Source organism: Pelophylax lessonae, assembly GCF_965119305.1.
Source record: "Pelophylax lessonae genome assembly, chromosome: 8".
In the NCBI taxonomy this organism is placed as follows: Eukaryota; Metazoa; Chordata; class Amphibia; order Anura; family Ranidae; genus Pelophylax; species Pelophylax lessonae.
Window position 1 is genome coordinate 160,276,411 of NC_138775.1, and position 12,205 is coordinate 160,288,615.

At 43.9% G+C, this 12,205-nt stretch overlaps 1 protein-coding gene across 1 annotated transcript in view; it reads left to right on the plus strand.

Annotated features, from left to right (window-relative positions):
* The window catches only part of LOC309562208 (uncharacterized protein), a gene marked incomplete at its 5' end in the record, with an annotated part of 1,875,955 nt that overhangs the window by 1,760,611 nt on the left and 103,139 nt on the right, over positions 1-12,205 (plus strand). Inside the window, one exon of the mRNA XM_082266327.1 lies at positions 10,744-10,923. Coding sequence (XP_082122453.1) covers positions 10,744-10,923 — 180 coding nt within the window. The remainder of the gene's footprint in view (positions 1-10,743; positions 10,924-12,205) is intronic.

The following is a 12,205-nucleotide window of genomic DNA, read 5'->3' on the forward strand; positions in this document are numbered from 1 at the left end:
TCTAGCCACGTACAGGACCCCGAAAACCAATCCGCACCTTCTGGCTTTCTAAGGGCGTAAATTGTTGATCTCACTCCTTACTACCTATCACAATTTTGAAGGCCATGAAATGCCAAGATGGCACAAAACCCCCACAAATTACCCCATTTTGCAAAGTAGACACTCCAATCTATTTGCTGAGAGGCATGCTGAGTATTTTGCAGCTCTCATTTTTTTGGGAAAATGAAGAAAAAACAGGAAAATGCATTTTTTTCCCTCTTTTTTCAATTTCCAAAACTTTGTGACAAAAAGTGAGATCTGCAAAACACTCCACATGCCTCTCTGCAAATAGCTTAGGGTGTCTACTTTCCGAAAAGTGGTCATTTGGGGGGGGGGGGGGGGGGTTTGTGCTGTCTTGGCATTTCATGGCCTCCGAAACTGTGATAGGTAGTCAGGAGTGAAATCAACAATTTACGTCCTTGGAAAGCCTGAAAGTGGGGATTGGTTTTCAGGGGTCCTGTACTCGGCTAGACTGCAAAAAAGTCTCACACATGGGGTATCCCTGTACTCAGGAGAAGCAGCAGAATGTATTTTGGGGTGTAATTTCACATATACCCATGGCATGTGTGAGCAATATATCATTTAGTGACAACTTTGTGTAAAAAAAAAAAAAAATATATATATATATATATATATATATATATATATATATATTTCCCGGAACTTGCGGCAAAATATAAAATATTCCATGGACTCACCATGCCTCTCAGCAAATAGCTTGGGGTGTCTACTTTCCAAAATGCGGTCATTTGGGGGGGGTTTGTGCTATCTTGGAATTTTAGGGCCTCTGAAACTGTGACAGGTAGTGCAGAGGTGAAATGCACAAGTTACGCCATTAGAAAACCTGAGGGAGTTGATTGGTTTTCGGGGTCCTGTACACAGCTAGGCTCCCAAAAAGTCTTACACATGTGGTATCCCTGTACTCAGGGGAAGCAGTAGAATGTATTTTGGGGTATCATTCCACATATACCTATGGCATGTGTGAGCAATTTATCATTTAGTGACAACTTTGTGTTAAAAAAAAATTTAATTTTCCCTAAACTTGTGGCAAAATATAAAATATTCCATGGACTCACCATGCCTCTCAGCAAATAGCTTGTGGTGTCTACTTTCCAAAATGGGGTCATTTGGGGGAGTTTTGTGCTATCTTGAAATTTCAGGGCCTCCGAAACCGTGATGGGTAGTGAGGAGTAAAATCAAAAATTTACGCCATTAGAAAACCTGAAGATGGTGATTGATTTTCGGGGTCCCGTACACAGCTAGGCTCCCAAAAAGTCTCACACCTGGGGTATCCCCATACTCAGGAGAAGTGGCAGAATGTATTTTGGGGTGTCATTCCACATATACCCATGTCATGTGTGAGAAATGTATCTTTTAGTGACAACTTTTTGTTAAAAAAATTTAAAAAAAATTGTAATTTTCCCAAAACTTGTGGCAAAATATAAAATATTCCATGGACTCACCATGCCTCTCAGCAAACAGCTTGGGGTGTCTACTTTCCAAAATGGGGTCATTTGGGGGGGTTTTGTGGTATCTTGACATTTCAGGGCTTCCTAAACCGTTATAGGTAGTGAGAAAATGCAATGAAAAATGTACGCCCTTTGAAATTCTGATGATGGGGATTGGTTTTCGGGGTCCCGTACACAGCTAGGCTCCCAAAAAGTCTCACATATGTGGTATCCCTGTACTCAGGAGAAGCATCAGAATATATTTTGGGGTGTAATTACAAAGAAAATTTATTTTTTTTTTTAGTCATTTTTCAAACACCTGTGACAAAAAAATGAAATATTCAATGAGCTCAACATGCCTCTCAGGACATTTCTTAGGATGTCTACTTTCTAAAAAGTGGTAATTTGGGGGGTTTTGTACTGCCCTACCATTTTAGCACTTCATGAAATGAGATAGGCAGTCAGAAATTAAAGCTGCGTAAATTTCAGTATTTACACCATAGTTTGTAGACGCTATATCTTTTGCGCAAACCAATAAAAATTCGCTCATTGAGATTTTTTTTTGTCAAAGTCATGTAGCTAAATACATTTTGGCCAAAATATATGACAAATTGAGTATATTGGATATTTTTTAAAGACAAAGTTGAAAATGTCATTTTTTCTCAAAATTTTCGCTCTTTTTTTATTAATATCGCAAAAAATAAAAATCCCAAAAGTGATCAAATACCACCAAAAGAAAGCTCTGTTTGTGGGAAAAAAAGGATGTAAATCTTGTTTGGGTACAGCATTGCATGACTGCAATTGTCAGGTAAAGTCACGAAGTGCCAAGTTGAAAAAGGACCTCTGGTCTTTGAGCAGCCAAATCCTCCGGGGCTTAAGTGGTTGATAAAAAAAGAGCGAAAATTTTGTGAAAAAATTGACATTTTCTACTTTGACAGTTAAAAAATTTCCAATATATTCAATTTTTGTCATATATTTAGGCTAAAATGTATTTAGCTACATGTCTTTGACAAAAATAATTCTCAATGAGCGTATTTTTAACCGTTTTAAGACTGGAAGATTTTACTCCATTCCTGACCAGGCTATATTTTGCGATTCGGTACTGCGTTACTATAACGGACAATTGCGCGGTCGTGCAACGCTGCACCCAAATTAAATTTATGTCCTTTTTTCCCCACAAATATAGCTTTCTTTTGATGGTATTTGATCACCTGTGCAATTTTTAATTTTTAAAAAAAAGAGCGACAATTTAAAATCAAAAGTTTTTAACATTTTAGGCCAATTTGTTTTCTGCTACATATTTTTGGGGAAAAAAATCACAATAAGCGTATTTTGATTGGTTTGCGCAAAAGTTATTGCGTTTACTAACTACGGGAAAGATTTGTCATTTTTATGGTTTATTTTTTTTACTAGTAATGGCGGCGATCTGAGATTTTTTTTGCGGGACTGCGACATTGTGGCGGACAGATCGGACCCCTAACTGACATTTTTTACACTTTTGGGGGTATCAGTGACATTACTACAGTAATCAGTGCTATAAATATGCACTGTTACTGTAATAATGACACTGGCAGGGAAGGGGTTAACACTGTTGGTGATCAAGGGGTTAAATGTATGCCTTATGCTTACTGACATGTGTGGGGGGAGGGGGTTGTGTGACAGAGACACAGATCGCAGGTTCAGCTATGCTGAATCCTGTAATCTGTCACTGTCTGTCACAGAGGAGATCCACCCGCTTTGTTTACACAGGCGAGCGGATTTCCTCACTCGATCCCCGCCTCTCCTCCCCTGGCCCGACTCCCGCTGTGTCTGAATACAGCAGGAGCGAGCCTCCAGCGGTGCGTGTGCGCCACCGAGATTGGGGAGAATCTGGTGACGTAGGTCTACGTCGCCAGACCTTAACGAGCCACTTTGCCGCAGTACTGTCAATGTGAGCAGTCGGCAAGCGGTTAAATAAAGAAAGCTTGAATGGAAATTGTCATTTTTTTGGCTTTATAAATGTCATTATTACCGCAGCAGGTTCTTTGCATGGTACAGATGTGCCACTTTACAGGCTGAGTAAAGGGGACCCCCAGGCACTATATTAAAAGGAACATTTAATTTCAATTGTTATTTTTCATTTTTTGGTTTCACTTTAAGCATCAGTAAAATCACTGCTCATTTAACAACTACGTTTTTCACAAACTTTTTCTTCATTGACACATGTCCTCCTAGGTACTAGGACCCCCATAACCATTGTATGCCAAATTACTTGCATATAACCCTTCAAAATGGGCACTTTTGATTTTTCCAGTTCGGGTCCCATAGAGTTCAATGGGGTTCGGTATTAGGTTTCAAACGTTTGCGATGTTCGAAAGTTTTGCCGCAAACTGACCTGGGGGTCGTTCCGTCCATCTCTACTAAATAGGTACCTTTTTATCCTATTTATTGAACAGTGGTTGTAGTGAAAATATTCAGGTATGCCCAAATATGAATTTGCTGCAAATTTCTGCTGCTGAAGTTCAGAAAGAATTCAGTGTGGATAATGTTGATGCTCACCCGTAATACCCTGTGCAGCCTTTGACCCTTGCAAGCAGCCCACAGCTACCAAGAATGGGAGGAGGAGGGGTTAGCTAGATAACTCAGCCTTTCACTGAGATAGCTAGATGCTTTATGGAGAGGACTGGCTGCATAGGGAGAGAGGAATTGGGTGGATCAGTATCAGTTAAACTGTGCTTGAGTGAATCACAGGGATGGGGGTACATTCTCTTTTTAACCCCCCCCCCTTTCACAGCTCACTTAACCCAAGCCTTCAGATCTGTAGCTAACCCCTAAAGCCCCATTTAGGACCACTCTCTGTCTGACTTCATTGTTTTTAAAAGAAAAATAAAGTACAAAAACAGTATGCACCCAAAATACCTTGCACTATCGCCCACATTCTCCGCACACCCTCTCTGATACTAAAAATAAAAGTTTTGAAAATACACCCAAATGACAAACCGGCCTAAATGCAGAGTCAGTGGTTTTGGGAATAAAAGTGGTATAGGGCTATCATCCACATGCAGGTTCTGTACAACAAAGTAGTGGTATGGCCACATACAGCAGAAGGCAGGATTGTCTGCAATTTTTTATCCGGAGTGTCTGACCAACCTAGTCTCTGCATACAGATGAGGTAATTGGCTGACAAGATCATGAAGCCAGTGTCATTGTTCTCCTGTCACACAGAACAGCATAGTGGGCACAGTGTGTATGCTGTTTAAAAATCAAAAAGCAATGTAGTATACTGTATATAGTAAACTTCGTGTGGTTAGGATAAAATACGTGTTAAAAAGTTAAGGTACGGGGGGCGCGGCCGCACTGGCATGTGAGCAGACACTACTCACGGAGCTCCCGCTATAGATCCTGAGCATTCATCCTTGCCCCGGCCGGCTTTCTTCTTTTGAGTGCCCTATCCTGCTTCCTGAGATCCCCCTGATTCCAGTGACACCCTGCATGTCGTGCCGCGATGACCCGCGGGAGTAAGCAGAGAGAAGACAGTGTGAGTGTCCCTACCAGTCAAGATGGCGCCGGCTCAGGAACACCGCAGCGTGCCTCCCGAGGTTTAGAGAAGGTGAGGTACATGGGAACAAAGCCTAAAACTTCACGTCCTGCGGGCAGGGACAACGCTGGAGACATCCTATTATAAGACAAAAAGCTGAGTGACATCCATGGAGCTGGCACAGCAGATCCTGCACAACTGGCACAGGGCCTGGGAGACACATGTCTTTTTCTGAAGCCTGACTTAGACTCTGAGCTGGAGGGGGGAATAATGGAGGATGACCAACCGACCCTTAGTCAAATATTGCAGGCAGTGCACAAATGCAGTTAAGGACAGACTGGGGGGTCTCACTGAGGAGGTGGCACTTCTGAGACAGGATTTACAAAAAATCCACGAGTGGACCACGGCTGCAGAGAGCCACATCAGCAACTTGGAGGATAAAATGCCAGCCCTGCTCACTGAATCTAGATCGACCGCTAGACAAGCGCAGGCCACCAAGGACAAAACGGACGACATAGAGAACCGCCTGAGACAAAATAATGTACGCATAGTGGGGCTCCCAGAGAAGGTGGAGGGCAGGGACCCTACTGACTTCATTGAAACTTGGCTCAGCGAGGTATTTGGAAGAGAGTCCTTGTTTGCAGTGGAGAGAGCACACCGTGTCCCCACCAGGGCCCTGCCCGGTAATGCCCCCAGGCCCATGCTTGCCAAAATCCTACACTACAGGTACAGGGATAAAGTGCTCCGCCTGGCGAGAGAAAAAGCAGACATCAGGTTCAACGGAGCCAGAGTGTCCTTCTACCCTGATTTTTCGGCAGAAGTTCAAAAACAGCGTGCAAAATTCATTGATGTTAAACAATGACTCCGCCGCATCGGTCTGGTATATGCCATGCTGTACCCAGCCCGCCTGCGTATCAAGGCAGAAGGAAGAGAGCATTTCTTTGACACGGCCGCGGATGCGACGAATTGGCTGGATGTTCACGAGCCCTCACTCCGTCAATGATGGCGAGAAGACCCCGGTGAGTGAGGGAGTCTAGCGGGGGTTGCCGGACCTCCCCGTTTTCATCTCTTGCTATGCGGGTGGGATCCCTTGAGGGGGTTGTTTTTGTCCCAGCCGGGGACGTTTCCAGATTTGCGCTTGGATTACAAGGCTCCAAACATTGAATACTACGTCAGGATTTGATGGATTTCTTCCAACTTTCTATTTGGACACCGCAGTTTTGATGCACGATTGTGCATTACAGAATGGTCGACCACTACTGGACTGTTTGGCCGTTGCCACGTTTGTCTGGATTGGGTCGTCCGTTCACCTTAAAGTTTTTTTTTGAGGCACCGTTGTGCCTTGCCCTACTGGGACATGGTTTTTCTGTTACCACCCTTATTTTTGAGAAAACTCATGCCACACTGGCTCCCTCGGACTGTCATTCGAGAACTGCTACATTGCCTACCCCTGTCCTTGAAGTACTACATCTCCACCCTGGGTCTCGCAGATCGGGACCTCTGGATGGAACTTTCTATCTTCCAACTAAGTCACCATGGCTGGAGTACCGGTAGTTTCTTGGAATGTCCAAGGCCTCAGCTGTCCACTGAAACGGGCTATGATTGCTAAACAACTGCAAAAATATCATCCTGCCATTATAGGTCTACAGGAGACCCACCTTCTAGAGGACCCTGTGGGGTGCCTACGGTATTCCTGGGTGGGTTGGGGATACCATTCCACCCACTCCTCATATTCCAGGGGGGTCAGTAGTGTCCTGGTACACAGGTCTCTTGCCTTTCAGGAACTGGGGGTGCAGGTCGATTCGAAGGGTAGATTTATATTTTTACACTGTGTTATTCCAAGTCACGTGTATACTGGCGGTGGTGTATGTTCTTCCGTTTTCCTCTGCGGTTCTCCGTGAACTACTGCACTTTACACTGGATAAAATGGGTGTGCCGCTAATTATCATTGGGGACTTCAATGGGATCCTGGACCCTGCCAGGGATAGACATTCTCCCTCCTCATCCTTGGTCGCTGCCAGGGGCACGGCACTTTCCCGTTTCCTGGTGGAGATGGGCTGGTCGGAGGTCTGGCGCCTGAAACACCCTGACATGGTCCAGTTTTCTTGTTTCTCTAAGACGCATTCTTCTTTGTCCCGTATTGATCTCTGTGTATGTACAAGGGTAGCCCTCCCCCTAGTGGAGAGGGCAGAATATGCCTTAAGAGGGATTTTGGATCACTCCCTGTTGGTGGTATGGGGCACGGTGCGACCACAGGTGGCTTTACGTAAGACCCGTTGCGTTTGAATGCCTTCTGGCTAAAACTTTTTTTGCCGGATAATGATATTCTGGCTGCTATTTCCTCCTTCTTCGTTGACCATGCCCATCCTGGGGATGTGATACTGAGATGGGATGCCTTCAAATGTTTTCTGCGGAGTGTATTAATAGCTAATATTAGAAAGGTGCAGACAAATTCAAGGCGTTTTGAGGAACAACTGTCACAATGTGCCCGTATATAGCCATCCCCACTGATGATACGAGGGCGGCTTGGTTGTCTGCCCAGAGGGTGTGGGTTGGGGAACTTCGTTCTAAGGCGGACAAGAAACGTTTTTTTGCCAAGACCACCTTTTATGAGGAGGGGGAGCGGCGGGTCGCCTGCTATCGCAATTAGTGGGGGCGCACCCTCCGGCTCACAGATGGCCACATGGTGAACACGCAGGATTGTACTATGTCAGAGCTAGTAAGGTTTTACATTGACTTGCACTCCTCCCGTGTCACTTATGCCCCGGAGGAATTACAAAGTTATTTACACAAAATTCATCTCCCACAATTAACGGAGGAACAACGGGATGGGTTGGAGGCTCCAATCATGGAGGAGGAGCTGCTGGAGACTGTGGCCCTGTTCTCAAGGTCTAAGGCACCCGGAGATGACGGCCTCCCCATAGAAATTTACCAACAATTTTCTGGGTTACTTTTGCCAAAACTGCTAGAAGTATTTCAAGCTGCTAGGGAGACAGGTGCACTGCCAGATTCTATGTCCAGGGCTAGAATTGTACTTCTGCTTAAACCGGATAAACCCCCTATGGACCCGGGCTCATACAGACCCATCTCCCTGCTGCAGGCGGATGTCAAGATACTGGCCAAGGTTCTAGCGCAGAGATTTAATAAGATAATTACCCACATCATCCATGAAGACCAAGCGGGCTTTATGCCCAATAGGTCCACGGCTCTCAACCTCCATCGACTGTTTGTCGCTGTACAGACGCGGGCAGATAGCGAGGGGAATCATGCGCTGCTGTCAGTAGACGCCAACAAGGCGTTCGACAGCGTGGAATGGGACTACCTTTGGGCGGTGATGGAAAAATTCGGATTTGGTTCCGTTTTTTTGTCGTGGGTACGATTACTGTACCATCATCCACAAGCTTACATTCGGGAGGGGGGCAGAATTTCTGCCTACTTCCACCTGGGTAGGGGAACGAGACAGGGGTGCCCATTATCCCCGCTTTTATTTGCCATAGCCATTGAACCCCTTGCAGCGCACATTATAGCCCAGGCTTCCATCACAGGTTTTAGGTACGGCCCCCTTCAGGAAAAGATCCTGCTTTACACAGACGCCATGCTTTTGACGTTGGGTGACACAGAGAACTCCCTGAGGGAGGTCATGTCTATTATCACTGTGTTTGATCGTTTCTCCGGACTCACCATAAACTGGTCCAAATCAGCACTCTTGCCGTAAGATAAGGATGTTGACCCGTCCTTGGGATCTCTTTGTCCAGTCCCTGTAGTTAGTACATTCAAGTACCTGGGGGTGGTGGTCTCTGCGGATCCGACTCAATATAGCCAAGAGGTTAAGTCCCCTCTTAATGAAATTTTGGGATAAAATCAGAATATGGAATAAACTCTGGCTCTCACTGGCGGGTAGGGTAAATCTTATTAAGATGGTCCTGATGCCGCAATTATTGTATCTCCTACACAATTCCCCAAACGTAATCACACTGAAAACCTTCCGCGTCGTAAACACCCTATTTCGGTCTCTAATATAGAAAGGTAAGGCAGCGAGGATATGTCTAGAATAGTTACAGAAGCCCCGCGACGGGGGTGGTCTTGCTCTCCCTAACCCGTGGCTGTATTATCTGGCCTCCCAACTACAACATCTGGTGGGCGCGGTGTTAGTGGTCATGCAAAAGTTTACTGGCGCGCGTGGAGTGCCGGAAGGGTTGGAGATGCAGCTTTTTGCCAAATCAAATATTCGCTACCCTACATATGGACTCCTTCAAAAGGTATGGGACAAAACTAAGCAGATACAGCATGCCTTGGGGTATAACAAATTTAGCCCGTCTGGTATAATCGAACATACCCTGAATTGTATAAATGGGACCAGGCTGGCAGGTGGTGCTTCTTTGGGGTGACCCATCTAACACATATCCTGAGGGAAGGTTCTCTGTTGTCCTTTGAGCAGCTACAGGATCGCTTCTCGATTCCTGGAACTATGCGGTTCTATTATATGCAAATGCAACACGCAGTGCAGGCTCATGGAAGAGGGGGACTTGATTCATTTATTGTGGAGATGCCCGAAGCTGCACCGATACTGGTCAAATGTGATATCCGCTATTAACAGGGTGCTGGGGGTGGAAATCCCTAGGGATCCCAAACAATGTCTTTTGAGTATACTAGACCATGTAGTGGAAGATGGGTTTATACGGGAGGCCGCCACCCGAGCCCTGTTTCAAGCCCGCTTACTTATCCTACGACACTGGACTGCACAGGATCCTCCAACATATGGTATGTGGCAGGAGCAGCTTGGTGTCACTCTACGCATGGAAAAGATTATTTACCAACACAGGGGTTCTCCTCTATAGTTTTCTAAGATATGGGGAGTCTGGTTGAATTCTCTGGGTATGGCCCCCACTGAACTGATTATGGAACGTTTGTTATTATAACTTATCGGAGTGTTTCAAGGGCCCCTATAATGTAATAGAGGCACAGAGGGAGGGGGATGGGTATATCTGTCTGGATGCATATAAGCAATGAGGTTTGGATTGTGCACTTTTATTTTGCTGAAGAGTTGAGATTTGTACTCTGTGGAAAAGCCTAAATGTGGAAGTTAACTGTACATCTACCTGTTGTAATGGTGTGAGTTTTCTCAATAAAATGTTTCTTTGATTTAAAAAAAAATGTGAAGGTACAGCTGTACCTATATTATGAACTACACTATCCCACCCTTCCTGGCTTCTCTGTGACTGTGCAGTGAGCTCTCATAGACATGTATAGAGCTATATTCTGAGAAAATAAATGGTAAAACTGTCAATTAAAATGCATTTAGTTTTTGCTCATGTAATTCATTTTGACAGTTTTTCTTCTAGCTTCTGTTATCAACATTGGGCTCAGGCAGTAGATTTACAGGATAACAATTCTGCTCTAACAGTAGATTTACAGGATAACAATTCTGCTCTAACAAGGAGGAAATAAAAAAAAATCACGTAATGCATTAGTAGTAAGGCTACGTTATTATAACAAGTCAAGAGTTAGGAATTTGATTAATATACTGTAGATCTGCATTGGTAACTGGTTGATTTATTCTGCCAATTTTTTAGTCTGACTGTACCCTGCCTAGGAATCAGCAAGAACATGTACTGGGCTTAGAATAGCTATTTTTATAATAATCAAATTACTAAGTTATTGACTAATGCATTGATTTGTAAAATTATATTTTGCTTTCCAGATTGGTGAACATATACATTTTGTACTGAATTTCTCTAGGTTCCTGTGTTTTACAACAAACAGAAATGACTATTAATAATATTGGTTACAACAAAAGCGCTGAGATCGAAAATGGGCAATCCATTGAATTTGAATGTGAGGAAGGAATGGTATCACAAAATGGCCTGCAAGCAACATGTAAAAATAAACAAATAAAATACCCGAAATGTTCTGCTGGACGTAAGTTTCTTTTACATTCATATTCTTTTTTGACCAGTCAATTACTTTTTTCTTCATTTATTGAGATATTGTTTAAATGCTCTTGTATATCTACTATGGCATAAAGTATCATTTAGGTTTTAAATATAAAAGAAAGAAATTATCAGGCAGATTTTTAAGGTACACACACTACATTATACAATTTATATAATAAATAAAAGTCAAAATAAAAGCTAAACACATAATAACATGACAGCACATATCCAGTTATCGTATGTATCCTGTATTAATAAATTCAGCATTTTTCCATTTTTTTCTTTTTTTGTTTACAAACTTCAATTGGGTTGTATAAAAAATAACATCAGTACAAAAGTACAGAAGTTAACAATCTACAGTATATAAAATAATATAGGGAAACAATGAGGTTGATGAAGCCATCAAAGCCCGTTAATCAACGAATCAAAGACAAAGAGTATATTATTTCGAAAATTATCATATTAGAATGACTTGGAAATCAAACATATTTGCCGACATACAGTATAAGGTAACACTGTGAAATAGAGTGGTCTTAAACAGATCAAAAGGTAACATGATCGGGGGGGCGTGTGGCTCCGAGCTCTGTGATGGCTGCTTAATCACAGAGCTCCGCCGGACCGCTGAGATACCTGCTGCATAGAGGGCTCCTGCCTACCTACAAACCGACAAAAAACGGTCAGTGAGCCTCCCTCATACCCCGGGAATGCCACAGAGAAGGAAAGGAGGGCAAACTCAGCCTCACAAACTACTGCCATTTTCGGGCTCAGGAACGCTCCACAGGCCTCAAAATGGCGGCGGCCCGCACAGACAGGATCCTGAGGTAACCCAAAATTCTACTGCTAATTTAGGGGCTCATATACCTCCCGCCCACACAGTGAGGGGAACTCTCATTCAGGGACCAATACTCCATCTACTAGGAGCCCTGTAAGGTCCCGCCAGAGATTAAACCCCACAGCAGGTGACACTTGGGACCCTGACATGGAAATTAGCAGTGTTTTACCTCAGCAACAACAAGATACCACCAACACTGACCCTATTGCTGGATTCCCTACAACAGGCCAGCCGGTCTCAGACATTGTACTGAAAGACATGTTGATTTCCCTTAGGGACTCAATTCATAATGACCTTACAGCTTCAGTCGCAAGGAGGTATATGAATTAGGTGACAGAGTTGACCAAATGGAACAGGCCATGGGTGAATATTCCACTTCATACAACACACTAGTTGATGCCCATAGTGCCCAAACAGAAGACATATTATGGATTAA